Source organism: Nematolebias whitei, chromosome 6, assembly GCF_014905685.2.
Source record: "Nematolebias whitei isolate Nwh7 chromosome 6, NemWhi1, whole genome shotgun sequence".
Lineage (NCBI taxonomy): Eukaryota > Metazoa > Chordata > Actinopteri > Cyprinodontiformes > Rivulidae > Nematolebias > Nematolebias whitei.
Genome location: NC_056503.1, coordinates 29,530,556 through 29,550,972, shown reverse-complemented (window position 1 = coordinate 29,550,972; position 20,417 = coordinate 29,530,556). Strand labels below are relative to the sequence as shown.

The window sequence follows — 20,417 nt, the reverse complement described above, 5'->3', positions numbered from 1 at the left end:
CTCATACAAACTCTTAATCAGTATTAAATTATTAAACGATAAAAAAAATGACGTATGAAATCCACAAATGTTCATAGAAACAGTTTTGGCTTGTAATTATGTCTACACCAATACGTCTAATCTTGTATCGGATTGTATCTTTGGAAAAAAAAAAAAAAAAAAATCACATTACTCCTTCCCTTTTTATAGTTGTTTTGCATCTGCCGAACTCTGTCTCTAGACGAGTTACTCTTAGTGAGTTTCATTCTTATATATTTTTACACATTAAGTTTGTCAGCACAGGATGGTTAATAAAAGTTTAATACTAAGTTGTGCTTTTTTTTTTCCGTTAACTGGTTTTCTACCAGCTTGACGTGAGATCTCTTCTGTGCAGCAGTTAAACTGTAGTGCAGCTATACTTAGTTTATAAGAGCAGGGGGTTATGCTCTGACGGTCCTCTGATGCCTGGTGGTGACCCTGGCTGGTATTTTTGGATGTGAGAAGCTGTCAGTAGCTCACACTGCTCTGAAATGTTACACAGCTGCAGGCCCCGCCATGCTCCCCTCTCATGTGCCATTAAGACTTCGTCTGTTCCTTTTCTTTAATACGCCAGAGATAAAAGTGCATTACCTCTGATCAGTACATCATTTGGCTTCGATGGACTACATTAGAACATTATTTCTAATACAATGCAACATGATTGTTACAGAATTACTGTAAAAACCAGCTCGACTTTTGCTCCATGTGAGCCGACCTAATTACAATAATACCTACACTTGTTGCGAAGTTCATGTTTTTAACAAAGCTGCATTAAATTTGTTTTAATGTTACAGCTACACAGTAGAAGATACGTAAAAATTGTTTGCACATTTTAATTCCACACCAGTTGATGTTTTTTCCATACTTAATAATAGGAAATATATTTAGAAAGGTTTTATTAGTCAATACAAATACTGGTATGTTACAAAAGAAAATGGTGCCTGCAACTCTGTCGCCACCTGTTGGTCACTAAATAACAAGCTCGTTTACCACCAATATTTACAAAAAAATACAACTTCAAAAATAAATCCAATAGATTTCTGCACAAGATGCAAAACGATTTGGAATATCATCAGTCCAAGTCTACATGATCCCCTGATGTTGTCCCTTTCCTGCGATCTTCTTGGAGCACTCCAGTAACGCAGTGTGGATATCTTTGGCACAGGAGATCTGAGACTTGATCATGCTGAGGTACTGGGCATAAGACATGGACTCTGTCTGCACAGTGTCGGGCTTGGTGGCTGTTGGGACCAGGTTGGGGGAATGTTTGGCGCTGTCGATGCTCTGTGAAAGACACTCGTACGCCAGACGCTGCAAATGAAGAAAAATGTTGTCAATTTGTGCAGCGCGTTTTAAAGGACTTCACGTTAACGAGTCTAAAAGTTCAAATGCACTGACGCAAGCAAGAAAATAAAATCGCAAGTGTAAAAACTAAGAAATCTGCAAGGAATACACAACACTGATGGACAAAAATCATTTAGTACTGGTAAGTCATACACTTTCAGGTGCATCTTTACAAAAAATGAAATATGAACATTTCTATTTTTTTGTCATTTATTTCAGAAAGTGAAATTCGTTATATTGATTTGTTACACATGCTACACAAGCCTTTATTGCTTGTAATTTTGATGATTATGGAACTTGCATAGCTGCCCGCTGCTCCACTTGGGTTAAATACATTTCATCATTGTATAGAAACAGACAATGATGACAACACATAGTACTCTCTTCTGTTTCAAATAATGGGGAAAAAAAAAAACAGAATTCAGTGTCTCAGAAAATTAGAATATTCCACAGCCAGCTTTTGGCAGTGTGGGCAGGAGCCAAGTCCTGCTGGAAAATTACATCAACATCTCCATAAAGCTCATCAGCAGCAGGAAGTCTCTAAAATATCCTGCTAGATGCTGCGCTGACTGTGGACTCCAGAATACACAGTGGACCAACACCAGCTGAGGACATGGACTGGGTCTAATGATACATTTTTTATGGACACCAGCTCATTATGGTGTTACAGGAAATGAAATGGCAGATAAAGCTGCAAAGGAAGCCACTAGAAATCCATCAGTGGATTTAGTAGTTAATTTTAGTAAAATAGAAATAAAACTTTTAATAAAACAGAAAATGAAGGATAAATGACAAAAGCTATGGGAAGAAGAAAAGAAAGGACGCAAAAGAAAACTGGAGAAATGAGAAGTACAGGGAGGACGAGGAGAGGAGTTATTTCTCGTCTCAGATTTGGGCATACTGGGTTAAACAGCACTCTTTATTTTAGGGCAACACTGCACTGGTAAATGTGAGTACTGTGGAGCAGATGAGACAGTAGAGCATGTAATGTTACACTGCCAAAAGTATGAGGAAGAAAGACAACAGTTGATTCAAAATTTAATTAAAATAAAACTAGATTTAATTGATTTATTCAGAAATAACTCGAATAGTAAAATTTATCAGATAATCTTTCGTTATCTTAAATTAACAGTTATTTAAGAGAATTTAATCCTTGAGTGACATTTTGGTCCACACTCCTTACCAGTCGGTGGCAGTAATGCACCAATTTTGTTGTTTACCAACCGCCAATAAACCTCAAAGAAGGAGAGGAGGACATGGACCCAAACCATCGCCGACTGTGGAAACTTCACACTGGACTTTAAGTAACGTGGCAATTTCTGGGCCTCTCCACTCTTCCTCCAGACGCTGGGACCTTGATTTCCAAATGACAGGATACATTTTCTTTCATCTGAAAAGAGGACATTAAACCTCTGAGCAACAGTCCAGTTCTTCTTCTCCTCAGCAGGTAAGACACTTCTGACTTGTCTCTGGTTCAGGAGTGGTTGGACTTGAAGAACGAGACATTTTGTAGCTCATTCAATTCAAAAACACTTTATTAATCCCAGAGGGAAATTATTTGTTGTTGTAACTCGTTATCCTCATTTCATAAAGAGATGTTATAGATACTGATGGCTGTAGACAGGAAGGATCTCTTGTAAAGGTCCATCCCACAGTGGATCCTAAGAAACTGGTTGCAGATGCCATTCGATCCATCCACCCAGACTCGGCTGGCCTCTCGGTTCCCCCGGGCTGTAGGACCACCTGAATGCAGGGCAGAACTCCTCCCAGAGTGATGGCCACTCCTCCCAGCAGTCTGCTGAGCTCCTTGTTGCTGCGGACAGCCAACTGTAGGTGCTGAGAGACGATCCTGTCCTTCTGCTGTCATGAGCCATGTTTCCTGCTAGTTCCAGGATCTGTGGTCAGGCACTCGAGCACAGCTGGCAGGTAGATGAAAATGCGTCCACAGAACATCCTTTTCAACTCATTTGAGATTTGGGGCTGTAATTGAGATATTATTTGAGCTTTTGAGATGTTAATCAGCTGCTCCTGGTAGTAGAAAACTGTGATTATGTCTGTGTTGTAGTGTGTCAGGGGCAGCTTTGCTGTGGACATACGGACCAAATGTGTTATTTAAAACACGTACGGTCCCACTAAATGTAGTGAAAGTGGGGTGCAGCTTCGCTGTACCTTCACTACTAATTATTTAAATATAACGGGTTCTTTCTTTTTCGAGTTAAATTAATGCCATGTGACCGAGGTAACTGTGAGGATTGTTTAATCAGTGACAAGAGACGTTATTTTCCTTTGACCCATCAGAATAAATGCGGTCATTTATTTAACAGAATCAAAATTTAACATCAAAACATTGTACACTTGATTAGCTGATCTGGTTCTGATTAATAAAACTTGGCACGCTTTACTAATAAGACAACAAGACATTTCTGAAGGCATCTAGATTACTGGCAAACTAGAAGAGTTTAAAGGAAGGAGTTTAGAGGTTTAAAGAAGAGATGGATGAAGGGAGGTGTATGTTTGGATTGACCAGAATTGGCACGCTTCTTTCAATCACCAGCTCAAACCTCCGGTACACTTAGCGCGTGACGACTCGTTACCTTCGCAAGAGATAAATCAGCTCCGGTAACGGGTCCATTTCAACGCTACCTTCCAGCGTCTCCGGTTAGAGCGGCTGGTCATTGTCAGAAGTCGTGTCGATTCACTCCGTTCAACAAACAGGCTCAGCTCCCTTCGAAGTTGGAGGCGTTACACCCGGGTGGATTCACAGCCAGTCGCTGTGACTCCGTCAGAGATCCCACTCAGGAGAGGAAAACTCCAGAAGGCTTGAGAAGACTCCATCAAAGACTGAGTTCAACTCAGATCCAAGACTTCAGAAGAACTCAGAAGAACTTGAGAAGACGGAGAAGACCCAAGAGTAGACTCAGTAGACTGAGTAGTTCCAGGAAGTGTCGACTTTTAAAGAGTACTCACTTCCGGTCACTTAGGACTTCCTGATTGGTTGAAACAACTAACAGGGGGTGGTTCTAGTGATGTCAGAGGGTTATTAAAAGTCAAAAAGACAGCAGGAATGTTTAGGAACGTTTAGTACAGACATTGAACTGTTTTGAAGAAGTGAGAAACTTTGCAGGTGCCAGTTGCTCTTATTTACCGTCTGCGAGTTTTAAAAACAAAGCACATCGTTCCATAACTTGCTTTCTGACTTTTAACCGAGATCAAATCCACTCATTCAGACAGACGATCAAGATGCACAATTACTTTGTAAATAGACATTTAACTTGATTTCTAAGTCTAAATGAAGTTTAAAAAAAAAATCATTAATACTGTTTCACAGTTGATTTAAAATGAATGGTTCACTTCAACATTTAGAAATAGTATGAACTAAACACACTTTTGATTATCAAGATATTGTAAAATAGTAATGATAATATAAAAAGAAGAGTGTTCTTTCAATTGATTAATTCAGGATACAATTAAAAAGTCCACAGATGAGACATTTTGTATTTCAGGATTCAAATCAATGAAATAACAGTTCCTGTCCCATGAAGGTCTTCAGAGACAGGTCTTGACTGGAGGCTTAGTTCACTACACTGTCATGTCATGTGAACAGGGTGGGTCTAATATTGAACCTTTTCACAATATTGTAATTGTCTGAGACACTGAATTTCAGTTTTTCATAATTTTTAAAACAATATACAAAATTACAAAAAATAAAAGCTTGCAAATTTCACTTTATGTGTAATGAATCTATGTGCTAGGAGTTTCATTTTCCGAAACGAATGACAAAAGAAATTTTTACTTTTTCCACTATATATATATATATATATATATATATATATTTTTTTTTTTTTTTTTTTTTTTAAGAAGCATCTGTAAAGCAGTGGTTTCCAAAGATTGGGCTAGAAGGAGCCCAGGGGTCATGAAACACCAAGTGTGGAGTCTTGGGAAAATGTATGAAAGTCAAATGAACTGTGAAAATAATTTACAGTAGCATATTTAGCCTGGACTGTTACAAAAACTAAACATGGTCATAAATGCATAACAACTTGTAACTTTATATAATGTTTGACACAGCTCTTTCAGGTGGATCACCTGTAGACTAGTCTGGAATCCACTGCTTTGAGGACTGTTTTCATTGTTAAAAAGTTTGGCTTGTCTGAAGCAAATAAGGACTACCTAAAAAACAGAATGTATTATTATCCTCACATCTGACGATAGATTAGATTAATATATAGATATATTAATGTTCAATTACGTTTTGTTAATAAAAATTAAATAGGTCTCTCTTGTAAATGAGTCCTCGTGCCTCAATGAGCCTAACCTGTATAAATAAAGGTTGAATGAAAAACGGGGGTTTTGTTCAGTCTTACCAAACACAGCTCCACTTGATCACAAAGAGCATAAAACTCCTCTAAGCTTTTGTCGAAGCGTTGAATCGAAGTATCGCTGCTTTTACTGTGAGAGAGAAAAAACAAGAAGGAGAAAATCATTTTCAATCATTTCAAACTCATTGACACACACGATACACGAGAATCATCACTGATGCAAACCCACTGGAAACTTACATGCCGTTGTCAATTGAAGTGTTATGAGTCAAATTTAAGGCTGCAATCTTCATTAAGTTCTGAATATGAAAATACAATTAGAACAAGGACGTTTGTTAACAAACTACTTTATCCATAGACATAAGCTACCGCTTATTGTTTGTTCTGTCGTTAGCTTGATTAGTCTTAGTGCGGCGCAATTACCTGCAAACTCTCCTTCAGTTGAGGAATAAGCAATTTAAATCTGTGAACTGGATCGAAGTCTTGCTGTTGACTGAGTTGTTGTTGTTGCTGTTGTTGTATTGAAACAGCCTGTTGTAATCCGGGTTGAGACATCGGACCGCCAAGTTGCTGCTGCTGCGACGCCATCTTGACAATTTATTGTGTTATTACCCAATATCCGGTTCCTTGTCATTCAAAATAAAAGCCTTCACAAGCAACTGCGTCATCGCGATTTTTGTCAATCTTTACTGTAGACGTATCTTTATGTTTTTTTTTTAATACAACACACGTTTATACATTATTGTCTATTTTGTACTTAACGTTTTTATGTTTTTTTTATTTATTGTATTAACTGTTTGTTTAATACAATTTTATTCATGTTTTTAAATCATCATTTTGTAATTACTTGAGTAAATTATTTAATTTCTTTTTTTCCCTACTGCTTCTAAGAAATAAATTCGGGATGTTTATATTGTAAGCACTTAAGAGTTTTTGTTTTATAATTGTACTCAAGACAATAGAATATGGAATTGGAAAAATGCATTGTGTAATAAAACATTTTGAGACGTTTACAGAAAAAGAAAAAACAAAGAGAAAATATTTAGCCTCTGTACTCTTGAGTGCATTTAATCTTTTACTGGCATTCATATTTTTAAGAAGTTAACTTTTTTTTTTTTTTTTTTTTTTTAGTAAAACCACTGTAGCTTTTTTATCGGTGCGTTCTTGAACGCAGCATTAGCAGCAAAGGAGGGTGGACCCTGCAGCCTCAGAGCTCAGGCAAGAAACCCCGTAGTGCCGCACAGCAGCGCCATTCTAAAACTGCAGCAGAATCCAAAATGGCAGGAGCTGATGGAGACGACTCTCTATATCCTATCGCCGTTCTTATTGATGAACTGCGAAATGAAGACGTTCAGGTTGTGTCTATAGTTTATGAATTACATTATACTTACATCTGACTTAAATAGTAATGTTTTAGCCAGGCATCTGGATGCGAGTTGTCATATTAGCAAACATGCTAGCTAACTGAGGCCTGTCGGGAATGTTCTGTCGGGCGTTCTTTGCTTGAACCATCGTGCGTTTTCTTGGAATTTGCGACAAAAATGTATATTCCGGACCCATGGGTTAAAGCGTATTTGATTAGTTAGTGATTACATGGGTATTATCATCATGAGATTTATTGTACGTATTGTTAATACTAACCACCCAGGTTGTTGATTCAACTGCTAACATTTTTATTGCATCGTTAGCATGTGTCAGGACGACAACCAAGTAAATAAAGCTAAACTCAAAACTAAGTTCAATTTCATAGTGGGTTGAGTTAATTTCTCAAGTTTCTCGTTTCTCTTCAGCCAGTGCAAGTCTAAGATTGTCATCATTGTATGTTCCCATACAATGGCGAAATTAGATCTCTGCATTTAACCCATCACACCTGGGATACACCCAGGTGGAGCAGTGGGCAGCCATGTATGTAAGCGCCCGGGGAGCAATTGGGGATTGGGCGTCTTGTTTAATACCTGAAGATCAAGATATCGTGAAGATCTGAAGCTGTCCACTTTGATTTCTTTGAATAATTTTGAACATTTGATAATGTCCATAGAAATATCAAAGCAAACGTGTGCTTGTTTTTAGTATTTTACCGTTTTTATATATAGCATCTTGATATGACTGTGTTTATAACTTTATTTGATTTAAACCGCTTTTTGTTGAATTACTGTTGTTTGTACCTTTTCGTATGTTATCTGTCTAAAACGGGTCTCTTGAAAATGAGTCCCTGTGACTCAATGAGACTAACAAATATAAATAAAGGTTGAATGAATGAATGATAGTGACTGGCTAGCTAATTACTTAGCAAGCATCTCATCAGCATTGTAATGCTTCTAGCAAATTCTGTTATTAATGTATTAATAGACTAACAGTTCTGTTCTGGTGGTTGAATGTGTTCATTATTGACTGTGTACCAATTACTTGTTTATGTCTTGTTTGTGTACAGTTACGTCTTAACAGCATCAAGAAGCTGTCCACAATCGCTTTAGCTCTTGGTGTAGAGAGGACTCGAACCGAACTTCTTCCTTTCCTCACAGGTAAATAAATATACCAGCTGTCTGTCTTGTCATTATATGTATAACAAGTTATTTATATTTTTCCTCGTAACCTTTTTGTTGTCCTTAAGACACCATCTATGATGAGGATGAGGTGCTCCTGGCATTGGCAGAGCAGCTTGGTAATTTCACCATGTTGGTGGGAGGCCCAGAGTACGTCCACTGTCTCTTGGTAAGATTAGCTGTTTTAAAGTTACAAAAATGCTAGCAATTTCTGTAAAATGACATGTTTGTTAATGTATTTTTAAGAAGAGTTGTGTGTAGTTTTTAGGAGTAGCTGGGCTGACTCCTTTTTGTGTGTGTGTTACCCTGCCTCTAGATTTCAAGGTTTCCATGTCCCATTCTTTTAAGTAGTGAGAATTTGTGATTACAATGTTTCTCTTTGAAACAGGGCACCCCTTCAAAAAGCAATATTGTCATCCACAATGTTATATTTATTGTAACTAATGATTATATTGTATGTTGCTGGAGCAGAAGCACTTTTTTTTTTTTACTTGTTCTAACCTCATTCCCTTCTGATACTCAGCCTCCTCTGGAGAGTCTTGCTACAGTGGAAGAGACGGTGGTCAGAGACAAAGCTGTGGAATCCCTACGAAAGATTTCTCAGGAGCACTCTCCAGTTGACCTGGAAGTTCATTTTGAGCCTTTAGTCAAACGACTGGCCAGCGGTGACTGGTTCACCTCTCGCACATCAGCCTGTGGCCTCTTTAGTGTGTGTTATCCTCGTGTCTCCAGCACTGTTAAGGCTGAAATTCGCCAGTAAGTGACCTCGTAAAGGAGGAAAAACATTTGTTTAGTGCTTTAGATTTTTTATTAGCCAATATGCAAAATAGTCAGACATGTTATTTCATGCCTAGCTAAAGGGATTGTTTTAGACAACTAGTTTTATGCTGTATGGTTCGTATTGCTTTAAACTAAATTTGTGATTATTCCCAGGCATTTTCGCACCTTGTGCTCTGACGATACTCCTATGGTGCGTCGTGCTGCAGCGTCCAAACTGGGAGAGTTTGCCAAAGTCTTGGAGTTGGATTATGTAAAAACAGACATAATTCCTCTCTTCACTGCTTTGGCCTCAGATGAGCAGGTATGAGCATTTGTCTTTGTTCTGATCAACTGGTGTTGCATTATTTTTTGTTCAATCTAGGTAAAGTTTATCTGGTAGTTTACTCAGGAATAGCTATGCTGATGCTAATAATTTGTCTCCTTCAGGACTCAGTGCGGCTGCTTGCGGTGGAGGCCTGTGTCAGTATTGCAACTCTCTTGCCTCAAGAAGATCTGGAGACGCTTGTAATGCCAACTTTGCGCCAGGCTGCAGAAGATAAATCCTGGAGGGTCCGTTACATGGTGGCTGACAAATTTTCCGAGGTAAACAGATGCACTCTTCTTTTAGAGATGGATTAAATGTTAGATACTTTTTTATAGTTGTACATTTTAATGATTCAGGTTTCTGAAAGAAATCTGCTTGCACAATTCCCCACCCCTATTATCTTAATTGAAATTTAGCCTAGTTGCGGGGGTTTATATTTCTCAAACTAAATCCAGTTTATCTAGCTGTCATTCTAGCAACGGCGCACCTCACTGTGGAAGTTGTTACTATGTAAAGCAGTTGTGAACTTGCATTTATGTACTTTCTGTAGGGTGTTTATAATTAGATTCAAAGAAAGTACAAACAGCAGTTAAAGTTACCTGTTAAATGAGGTGATCAATATTTGAAATGGTTGTTATACATTTCCAAATATCGGTAAATTAGGGTTAGAAATTGTACTGTAGACATGTGCAGCCCACATGCACGCCCTGGGATGTTGCCTCTACAACTATTGTAATTAATTGTAACTACCTATTTAACGGGTGAAAGAAGACCTCATATATTTGCAGGAAAATAGACTTTAAAGTGACAGTGACATGCATATCATACAAAAAGTGGGGAAAACATCTTAATATTTAAGCGATCTGGTGTAGTACAAACACTTCAGTGACTTTTCTATTACTTGGCTTGGCCAAAGTGAAACAGGAAATGACATCAAAGGGGAACTCTGGTCTCTGTTTATTGAAACAATGTTATTTGGAATCTGACTCTTCTACGTCTCTCGGATAGCGACTGAAAATAATCTGAAGGAACGTCAGATTCTTCACGGCTGTCTGTTGTTAGTCACTGTAGCAGTGCTCCGTTTACCTGCAGGCTTTTCCTTTTGTCATAACTTCTAGTTGCTGTTCATGCAAATATCTCAACGACTGTTCGTCTCAGCAGCGTGATTTATTTTGCAATACATTATTAATGTTACCTTTCTAAAATGCATTTATATTTTTTTTACAAAACTTTGATGTCACAGGCACTTTAATGTCCTGTTGAGCTGTAGTGTTGTGTGAAAAAAGCAGTGTAATCTGTTCTTTATTTTGGCAACTTTAAAGCTGCCACTTAACTGAACCTCCGTGACTATAGTGAAGCAAGATTTTACTGATTTATGCAACATAACTTTCAATTTAACCAGATATGAGGAAAAATATATTTTAGCTGTAGTGGTGTAGAGAAAGTGGTAGTGACAGATCAAGGCTGCACTAAAATAAAATCTCTACAGGCCCACATTGGGATTAATGCTATCCAGAAAAGGTGAATCCTACGTGTAGTTTTCTATATGGTGTTTTTTTGTTTGTTTGTTTTTTACCAAAAAAGTGAATGACTGATCTATTTTAAGTCAGTCAGTCATGTAACATTGTGCTAATACAAGAGGCATTCATAGTTTCACCAGCAGGATGTAATGTAAGCAAGTAGGTAAATGACCTGTTACTGGTAAAGCTTTAATGATTAATGTGTTTGATCTGACAAGCCATCTCACCTCAGGTAAAACTCTGAATAGCAGTGTTCATACTGGATGTTATGTTTTCAACTTATTTATTTAGTTATTTAAAAGATTTTTGTTTTTCCCCTGAATGTAGCTCCAGAAAGCAGTCGGGCCAGAGATTACTAAGAACGACCTGGTCCCAGCTTTCCAAAACCTTCTGAAAGACTGTGAAGCCGAGGTCCGGGCTGCTGCTGCTAACAAAGTCAAAGGTGAGAGGGACGACTCTTGAAAGATAATCTACGTGGTTGGCGTTTGTTTTAGCTTCTAGTCAGGTGTGATTAACATTTTGTCATTTCTTTTTTGTTAGAATTCTGTGAGAACCTCCCAGAGGACAATCGTGAACAAATCATCATGACTCACATTCTGCCCTGTGTCAAGGTAAACTAAAACTTTTCTGTCCACCACATTGTGGCATTTCTTTGTCGCTTCACCTTCTACTTTCACTAGAGCAGGAGTCCCTGACCTTTTTGCAGCACGGACTGGTTTTATGCAAGACCAGCAGCAGCTGTGTGAGGGGAGGTCATTTCGCATAACAAAGCACAATAAAGTGCAAAATGCTAAAATTAGTTTGAGAGCTAAACCGTGCATGAAAGAAACGACAACCGAGTCCAGTGCATAGGCAGAAGTGATCGATTTTCAAAATAAAATACCTTGCAGATTTGCACAAAAGGGAAAAAAAAATCCAATCAAAACATTTATTCTTTCTATGCAACCCAGTACTGGTCCCGGGTCTGGTGGTTGGGGACCCCAGCTCTAAATAATTATTTGAATTGCTGTGAGTGGTTAATGGCATGAGAAATAAAAAGAGGCTTTTTTTTTTTTTTTTTTTTTTTTTTTTTTTTTTTTTTTTTTTTTTTTGTGTGTATTTAATCTTGCAGTGTTTGTATGTCTGTTGGGAGAAGTCATAATTTTACTTTACAGAAAGAAAAAATAATCACAACATTGAGGAATCTCGTTATGATCCAGTTGCTACCCAGTGATTAGTTGTATTCGTTACATTTTACTTGATACTGCATTTTACTTTCAAATATCAGTTTATAAAAATGTTTTCTTCTGTTGAACATCCCACTTTAATACAAACAAAAAGGAAATTAAGAGTACGTACTTCTCTAGGCATCGTCATAGCACTGACAAAATTACTCCCCTTTTTCTACCACCATTGTTGCAGCACATAGACATGGTGTTTGTTTTTGTTTGTTTTTTTTAAGTGAAGTGCTATTTCTCAACAAAAGAATATTCATGTAGACTCCCGCCTTGTGGAGCTGACACTGTTTTTGTTTTTTTTCTTTTTTGGCTTCTCAAAAATGGAGAGAACAGTTTTCTGTATCTTAGTAATTTCTGAGTTTTTAGACGACCGTTTGAGATTGTAAACAAAAAGCCAGTATTACGACCTTTAACATTGTTAAACATACTTATTGGTTTAAGTCCAATTTGTACACACTCTATGCGCTTTGATTAGTTTGATTTTTGATTAATTAATTAAATCTTAATTGTATCTTATTTAGTTTTTTGGCAGTGTATTAAATGTGCATCCTTGTTGTCTTCAGCTTGTGTTGTTCATATTCTGAACAGCAGGTGGCACCATTGTTGTCTGACAGGAGCAAGTTGTGCTTCATATTAGTGTTTTCAATCATTAAAAGTGGTAATACAGGTTTATCTGCTGTTAAATACTTGGATCTAAAAACCATGTTTGTAAATGCTGCCTACCAAACCGTGTCAAAAAGAGTCGCTGCTTATTCTGTCAACATATCAACTGTGGAACTAGGTTATACAGGTAGCAACAAACTTTCACACATTCTTGGAAACTAAAAACATGCAAACACAAGCCCTTATGAGCTGTAAATACAAGTTTCTCTATAGTGAATTTTCTGTTGTCTATTTACACATGGGTTAAATAGAACTCCTTTTTTGATAGATTTTAAATATCACATAGCAGGGGATTAATTTGTTTGCAGTCCTTCCTTATTACTTTTTTCACTGATTTCTCTGTCTCCCTTGTCCCTGACCAGGAACTCGTTTCAGACACCAACCAGCATGTGAAGTCTGCTCTGGCCTCCGTCATTATGGGCCTGTCCACCATCCTAGGAAAGGATAACACAATAGAGCACTTACTGCCTCTCTTCCTGACTCAGCTTAAGGACGAGGTAACTATAATGAAGATTGGACAATATGGGCCCAGTGGTGGGTTTTTGTTTTGTTTGTTTGTTTGTATATATATTCTCCAAACTGGTATTTGTTTAAGAGGATTTGTGATAAAAGCTTCCAAAAAATGGTGAAAGTTTTCTGTCATTGCGTTCTGCGCGGCTGAAACGAGCCACAATGGCAAAGCACCCGACTGCCTCAGGATTAGGAGGGCAGTGATTCATGCAGTTGGCAGTCAAACTGAGACAGACTAATTATGGGACAGTGTAGAGGAAATGGTGATTATAAAAAATTCAACAAATATTAACTACGGTAGATTTTTATTTGTTGGAAGGGAATGTGGGGACTGTACCATCTGATACTAATTTATTAATTTGAACACAATTGTTCGTCTATGTTGCCATTTTTGATTTGTCAGTCGAAGGCATATTTTAAAACTATTCAGTCTTTCAGAACAAAATGTATTATCAATGATTCAAGTGTAAATTGAGTACATTTTGTTTTGGGAAATGAATGTATGTTGTTCTTTTAATCCAATAATCTAGATTGACACAAACTTCTCACATCTTACCAAATGTGTTGCTGTAATGTCAGTTTGGGATGAGCTTTGAGTTTAGTAGGTTAAATACAAAGATAAGTTCTCCCACTGCTGCTCCTTAGACCTATTTAAAGATGGCCCATTTTCTTTAAAGCACAAACATAACGACCAAGAGTGTCTAATTAGATTACAGTGGTGACTGCCAGCTTTGACTTACATATTTTATTGCAAGGTGTTTTTATCAGAGTGTCTTTAAAGCAGACATAGTGGAGGATGTTCTGCAGACTTCCCATGCTTGATGTTTCAATTTGTCGCTATGGTTAGTCTTATTACTTTTCTGTTGTTGCTTAAGTTGTATGTTTAGTTGTGTCCATTAATGTCCAAGTTGTCGGTTTTTTGTTTTGTTTTGTTTAAATTGGGACTAAAGCAGATCACCATGTAAGGCTCTTGTGTATAAACCTGGAAAATTATTCTGGGAAAACAGTTTAGTTGGAAGTTTTGTTTGTTTAGAGAAGCTGAAGTGGCTTTGCTGGACTGGATTTAGGAGATGTTTGTTTGTGAAGGGTAAGAAGCGGTCGCATTGGATGTTTTCTCCAACAACCGAATGCCTGTCTTGATAAGTAGTAGTAATAGTTTTTTACCTGTTGTTTTAGTGCCCTGAGGTGCGTCTCAACATCATCTCCAACCTGGACTGCGTGAACGAGGTGATTGGCATCCGTCAGCTCTCCCAGTCACTGCTGCCAGCTATTGTCGAGCTGGCTGAAGATGCAAAGTGGAGGGTCCGCCTGGCCATCATAGAGTACATGCCTTTGTTGGCAGGACAGCTGGTGAGCAGAATACGAAAACAACTTTAAATGCATCCTAATGCATGTTTTATTTAAAACAGAAAAGTGCTAACTAAATGACTTCAAAGACCTAAAAGTGTCTCTGATTTGTTTCCTCAGGGAGTGGAATTCTTTGATGAGAAGCTCAACACCCTTTGTATGGCCTGGCTTATTGATCATGGTAAGTGTCAGAGCAGACACTCTGAAACACTTTTGTGCTGGTGTGATTGCATTTGCTGGGTGACACGGTGGTGCAGTTGGTAGAACTGTCGCCTCTCAACTGGAACGTCACAGGATTGCATCCCTGCCTGGGGCCTTTGTAGGTGGAGTTTTCTTGTTCTCCCTGTGCAGGTGCGGGTTTTCTCCCGCACCCCAAAAAGATACATGTTAGGTTAACTGGCAACTCTAAATTGTTCCTAGGTGTGAGTATGAATGGTTGTTTGTCTCTGTGGAGACTGTGGACTTGTCCAGGGTGTCCCCTACCTCTCACACAGTGACTACTGGAGATGGACACCTACAGCTCAGAAAGGAGAAGCAGTTAAAGTTAATGGGTGGAAGGTTACACTGGCTTATGCTTATAACTTCAGCACGGTTACATTATTTTTCAAAGTTCTTGATCCCTAAAAGTCTAAAACTGTCACTTGTGTTTTCTGTATGATCACTTGTTCATTCATCTGGCAAGTAAGCAGGCTGTTTTCGTTCTACTCTGATTGTATTTGATTAGCACACCGCTGAACCTTAGTGTTAAAGAGGGAGGCTGGTGAGAACTAGTGCATGAACTGAAACGATTGCAGGTTGAAGAAGGGGTGAGACGTCACAATCAGCAGCTGCCTCTGATTTCTGTGTGCAGCTACATCAGGTCACAAATGTGTGAGATAAATCTGCTTCTGTAGTGACATTTGCCAAGAATAGCTTCTTTCTTAAACCATACTTCCTCTTCAAGACTACCACTTGTAATTAATGTATGTAGTTATTTTTGGACTTTAAAAAAAATCAGTGTTGGTCTGTTAAAAGAAGGAAAAAAAACTGTGTGCGTGCATGTAAGGGGTTACCTCCTCTGCAGCTTAAATGGTTCTTGAAGTCATCACATTCAAGTCCTTTAAAAGTTGTATGCATGTGAACACACCCTGCTGCATGGTATGTCTCTCAGAATCATTACTGTGCAAGTCGTGCTCTCTTGACATTGAGTTTTCCAGTCAGAGATGAGGACAAAGAGCCAGCTGGATTACATCATTGGAATGCTGTTGGTGTGAGTTTCTGTGTGAATGGCTGGGGTTAGAGCTGTGCCACCCTTACATAAGACTACAGAAATCAATTTGTTCCCATAATGACAATTTATGGTGTTTCGCGCTACTCATTCATACATTTACATACATACATATACATACATACATATATATATATATATATATATATATAGATATAGATATAGATAGATAGATATATAGATATAGATATAGATAGATAGATATATAGATATAGATAGATAGATATATAGATATAGATATAGATAGATAGATATATAGATATATATATATAGATATAGATATATAGATATAGATATATATATATATATAGATATATATATATATATATATAGATATATATATAGATATATATATATATATAGATATAGATATAGATATCTCCATCCATTATCTTTACCCACTTATTGCTGGTGCCCATGTCCAGCAATCACTGTGCGAGGGGCGGGGGACACCCTGGATGGGTCGCAAGTCCATCACAGGGACACATAGAGACAAATGACACAAACAACCATTCACTCTCTCACTCACACCTAGGGACAATTTAGAGTTTATATATATATATATATATATAAACAAACATCAATTTTTCTGTGCAAGCCTTGTTTTGGGGCGGGGGTAATCATTTCTACAGTATTTTCAGTAATACATATAATGCGTAGATCATGTATTAAATAATTTTTAGGGTGAGGGTTGATCCTAAAACCAGGAATAAAAGAAAGTTCTAATTATTTTGGAACTAAACTACAAACTTTATTTAATTGACAATAACTGACCCGAAGTGACACAATAGTGACGAGAGGACAAAACACTAAATGTTTGTTTTTTTCCTTTCTTCTTCTCCACCGTAGTGTATGCCATCCGTGAAGCAGCCACCTCTAACTTAACAAAGCTCGTAGAGAAGTTCGGAGCGGAGTGGGCGCAGAACACCATTGTGCCCAAAGTGCTGGGAATGGCTAACGACCCCAATTACCTCCACAGGATGACCACTCTGTTCTGTATCAACGTGAGCCAGCAGCTTTTCTGACTTTCTTCTCTTCCAAGCTGGATTCATACTCTGCGAGAAGTGACCAGATCTGCTCTCCCTGACCAAAACAGCAACATTTTGTTCTGTCATGAGCTCCAGGAGCCCATTATTGACACTCGGTCTGGTCAGAACTTTGTCTCTATGGGTTTTGCATCACATGTTGTGTAGTTGGTCAGAACTTGGTTATGGGCGTGTTTATATGGAAAGGCTGGTGAACTGCAGTGATGTCATTCCTCTTTAACTGCATCTCTGAGGCACAGCTGGTCGAGGTTGTTGGGAAGTCCAGCCATCTTTACAACAGGTCCAGTAAAACTTATAAATACAAGCAATGGGAGAAGAACTGGTGGGAGGAGGTGGTACAGTTTTTGTGCACAGAGACCGTGACTCCTGGAGGGACTGCACCTCAGCTGGGCAGCATAGGGACATGTTTTCTGTGCTCGCTCGTTACTGCACACCGCCTGCCGGCAGCAGTGACGGTCTCTCTGTGACAAGTTGGCAAATTCAAAACGGTGTGTAAAATGTCTGGTGAGAGAAGCAAAAATCTTTACAGGGAAGAAAGTGGCGGGAAGGAATCTGTTCTAGCATGTTCCAGGGAGAGTCTCTTCCTAGGAGTTCTGCTCTGCAGTTTCGTATCGAGTATTATCTGTTCATGCAGAAAACATCTCAACTACGTAGACAAGAGCAGAGGTCTTTACTTCAAACGGCGTATGAGTCCAGCTTTACATGTTTAGGCCAAACTCCATAAATACAACATGTTTTTTTATTCCTGGCCTGTAAACATTGATGTGTTCTGCTCTCAGGCTTTGTCTGAGGCTTGTGGTCAGGATATCACCACCAAACAGATGCTTCCAGTGGTCCTAAAGATGTCCAACGATCAGGTGGCCAATGTGCGGTTCAATGTGGCCAAGTCTCTTCAAAAAATCGGACCGGTCCTGGACAGCAAGTATGTTATCTGTTTTAATTCTAAACAGAAACCCTGTTGGGTCATTTTAAAGTCAACAACGACATTTGATGTTATTTTTTTATTTGAACCTTCAGCGCCCTTCAAACAGAAGTGAAGCCAGTGCTGGAGAAGCTTGCCTCCGACTCGGACATGGATGTCAAGTACTTTGCCCAGGAGGCCATAAGTGGTGAGGTTTCCTCCTCAGTTATTGTAGAAGGACTTTATCACATGACTTGTACATTTCAAACATTAACAGTGCACTAAAGGTTTTCTTCTTCTCTGTCTCTCCACAGTTCTGGCCTTGGCATAATCAACCCAACATGTCTAAACCAGAGAACCCCCCAGAAACAACAGTTCTCCAATATATTTATTGATGTTCAGGAACACCTGGTTATTGTATAGAAAATGCCCCGCCCCCCTCCCCCACACAACTTCTTTTTTTTTTTTTTTACTTCCATGTCTAGTCATTCAGCACAGGCTTCTTTGTCCACTCTCTTTGCTGTAAATTGGAGCTTTTATTCGAGCAAAGTATGATTTAAAATCAAGTGGTGCATGTTGATTAGTGTGCTGCTGTACTCGCTAGACATCTCTAACCAGAACCCTTTTCACATTCCTCCCCTCCTTTACCTCTCCCTCTAACCCACTGTTGTTCCTAAGCTTTGCTGCAAACTGTGTGTGTTTGAGCAGGACCCTGTTCTGCTGGACTTCCCTCTGTTGGATGGAAACGTTTGGCTGCAGCTGGTGCAACAAGCTAAAAGCAAACACTTTGATAAGCTTCCTCCTAATTCAGCCCTTCGACTGAACTCTGTCCCCAGAGGTACAGATGTTGCTCTTCACAGAAGTGATTGAAACATCTGTGTAGGTCGATTAGTTTTTGTTTGTTTTTTTTTTCCCACCAGACCAAACCCGTTGTTTCCTAAATGCTTTATAGGATCGAATTGTACAAATCCCTGAGAAAGAACGGTGTACTCCTCGGCCTCACGCAGTGTACTTTCCCATGTCCATCCACCAGACCGTCATGTCCTCCTGCACTGCTTGTTCCCTGCAGTGGCACACATTGGTGAAACAGAAGATGTGTAATGGGGACCAGCCCAGTTTAGCAATTACTCATAATTACCTCTCATCTAAATCCTGATGGTTTTGTTGATGAACCAGAGTGGAAAGCAGTAGTCGGTTATGATTTTCAGCTTAATGTTGGCGTCGCTCTTAATCATTGTGCTAACGATTTTGAGAAGTACTTTTTTGTTGTTGTTTTTGTTTTTTTAAGTCTGCCTCGATTGTTTTGGTCCTGCCTTGTTGTGTAAAGTGACAGCATTCTGTTTAACGCTGCGTAAAACTAAACTAAGAACAGCTACTAGAATAAAACCATAAAACTGTTCCACTCCATTTTTGTTCTCAATTCTTGCCGAGTTCTGGGATGAGGAAGTGTCGAAGCACGAGGCTCCTCCTCGACAAACCTTTGAGCAGGTGGAGATGCGTGCCGTCAAAGAACGATTGGGAGCTGGAATGTACATAAAACTTGATTGTGTTTTATTTTGGGGGTGGGAGCTGAGAGCGCTTATAGGACGGGCTGTGTTGATAGAAATGTTTCTTTCCCCGAACAACTCCTACTCCTCTTCCCTCCTCCTGTTCTCTCAAGTAAACCTTGATGGTTGATTGTTCTGTATCACAAACTGCTTTGATTTGTATTTTGAGTTCTGTTTCCAGTTGCTCTGCTGTACCTCGATCCAAATAAAGTAACACAAACGAGTTGTCGCCAGTTGTCTGCACCACAGTCTCGACAACAAGAGATTATTGGCAAATCAAGTATTTAAAATCTTTTAGTGCCTGTAAAACACGTATACTGTTTTAAAAGGTACGTAAAACTGTTTTTTAAGTACGTTTGCATCAAGTTTTGAGTCCTTGAAAACAGGTGAGCTGTGAGAAAACAATTTCAGTTAGAGCTAATAAACATCATCTTACCTGTTGTAGATGGTTCTTTAATCTGCTTCAGTTTGGAAAATGACTTCAGTTGTGACTGGATGGACCTTCTCCATGACACATTTTGACTTAAAGTAACTGAAGCGCATCTGAATGACCAATTCATTTCACTGGACTTCTGTTTGAAAGCATTCTTCATAAAATTAAAAACAGATGGACTCACTTCCTGTTTTCAAGTCATCTGAAGTTTTCTCCACAGGGTGTCTGGGCTCTCCCTCAGAGATGAGGTGAGAAGCTCAATCATCCGGGAGGGACTCTGAGTAGAGCCGCTGCTTCTCCACGTCCAGAGGAGCCACTTGAGGTGGCTTGGGCATCTGTGCCTCCTGGACGCCTCCCTGGTGAGGTGTTCTGGACACGCCCCACCGGGAGGAGACCCAGGAGGCACCATGTTTCTCACCTGGGAACACCTTGTGGTAAAGGCTGCACAGAAATCTGTTGGAATCAGCCTCCCCACCATCACAGACATCTACACCTCTAGATGCAGGAAGAGGGCCACCTGCATCATGAAGGACCCCACTCACCCAGCACACACACTTTTTGCCCCACTCAGGAAGGAGGTTAAGGAGCATTAAGTGTAGAACCACCAGACTGAGGAACAGCTTCTACCCTGAGGCTGTTAGACTCGTGAATCTAACTA

General features: G+C 39.0%; 2 protein-coding genes across 2 annotated transcripts; one reads left to right on the top strand and one right to left on the bottom strand.

Annotated features, from left to right (window-relative positions):
* Positions 1–663: 663 nt before the first annotated feature.
* On the bottom strand, positions 664–6,289 carry med29 (mediator complex subunit 29). Its single transcript, XM_037677501.1, has 4 exons — positions 6,105–6,289; positions 5,922–5,980; positions 5,727–5,811; positions 664–1,329 (listed from the first exon to the last, which is right to left on the bottom strand). The coding sequence occupies exons 1-4, from the start codon at positions 6,267–6,269 to the stop codon at positions 1,102–1,104; spliced, it is 537 nt and encodes a 178-aa protein (XP_037533429.1). The 5' UTR covers positions 6,270–6,289; the 3' UTR covers positions 664–1,101.
* Positions 6,290–6,922: 633 nt separating this feature from the next.
* ppp2r1bb (protein phosphatase 2, regulatory subunit A, beta b) lies at positions 6,923–19,549 on the top strand. Its single transcript, XM_037678166.1, has 15 exons — positions 6,923–7,036; positions 8,113–8,203; positions 8,293–8,393; positions 8,748–8,980; positions 9,158–9,305; positions 9,431–9,586; positions 11,156–11,270; positions 11,369–11,439; positions 13,071–13,205; positions 14,395–14,568; positions 14,686–14,746; positions 16,682–16,836; positions 17,658–17,800; positions 17,896–17,987; positions 18,094–19,549. Exons 1-15 carry the CDS (start codon positions 6,959–6,961, stop codon positions 18,108–18,110), a joined length of 1,770 nt encoding a protein of 589 aa, XP_037534094.1. The 5' UTR covers positions 6,923–6,958; the 3' UTR covers positions 18,111–19,549.
* The last annotated feature ends 868 nt before the right edge of the window (positions 19,550–20,417 follow it).

Coding starts and splice junctions, on each gene's coding strand:
- ppp2r1bb (XM_037678166.1), top strand. CDS start 6,959: ATGGCAGGAGCTGATGGAGACGACTCTCTATATCCTATCGCCGTTCTT. Junction 8,981..9,157: donor GTTAAGGCTGAAATTCGCCA/GTAAGTGACCTC, acceptor GATTATTCCCAG/GCATTTTCGCACCTTGTGCT. Junction 9,587..11,155: donor TGGCTGACAAATTTTCCGAG/GTAAACAGATGC, acceptor CCCTGAATGTAG/CTCCAGAAAGCAGTCGGGCC.
- med29 (XM_037677501.1), bottom strand. CDS start 6,269: ATGGCGTCGCAGCAGCAGCAACTTGGCGGTCCGATGTCTCAACCCGGA. Junction 5,981..6,104: donor AACTGAAGGAGAGTTTGCAG/GTAATTGCGCCG, acceptor TTTCATATTCAG/AACTTAATGAAGATTGCAGC. Junction 5,812..5,921: donor ACTTCAATTGACAACGGCAT/GTAAGTTTCCAG, acceptor TCTCTCTCACAG/TAAAAGCAGCGATACTTCGA.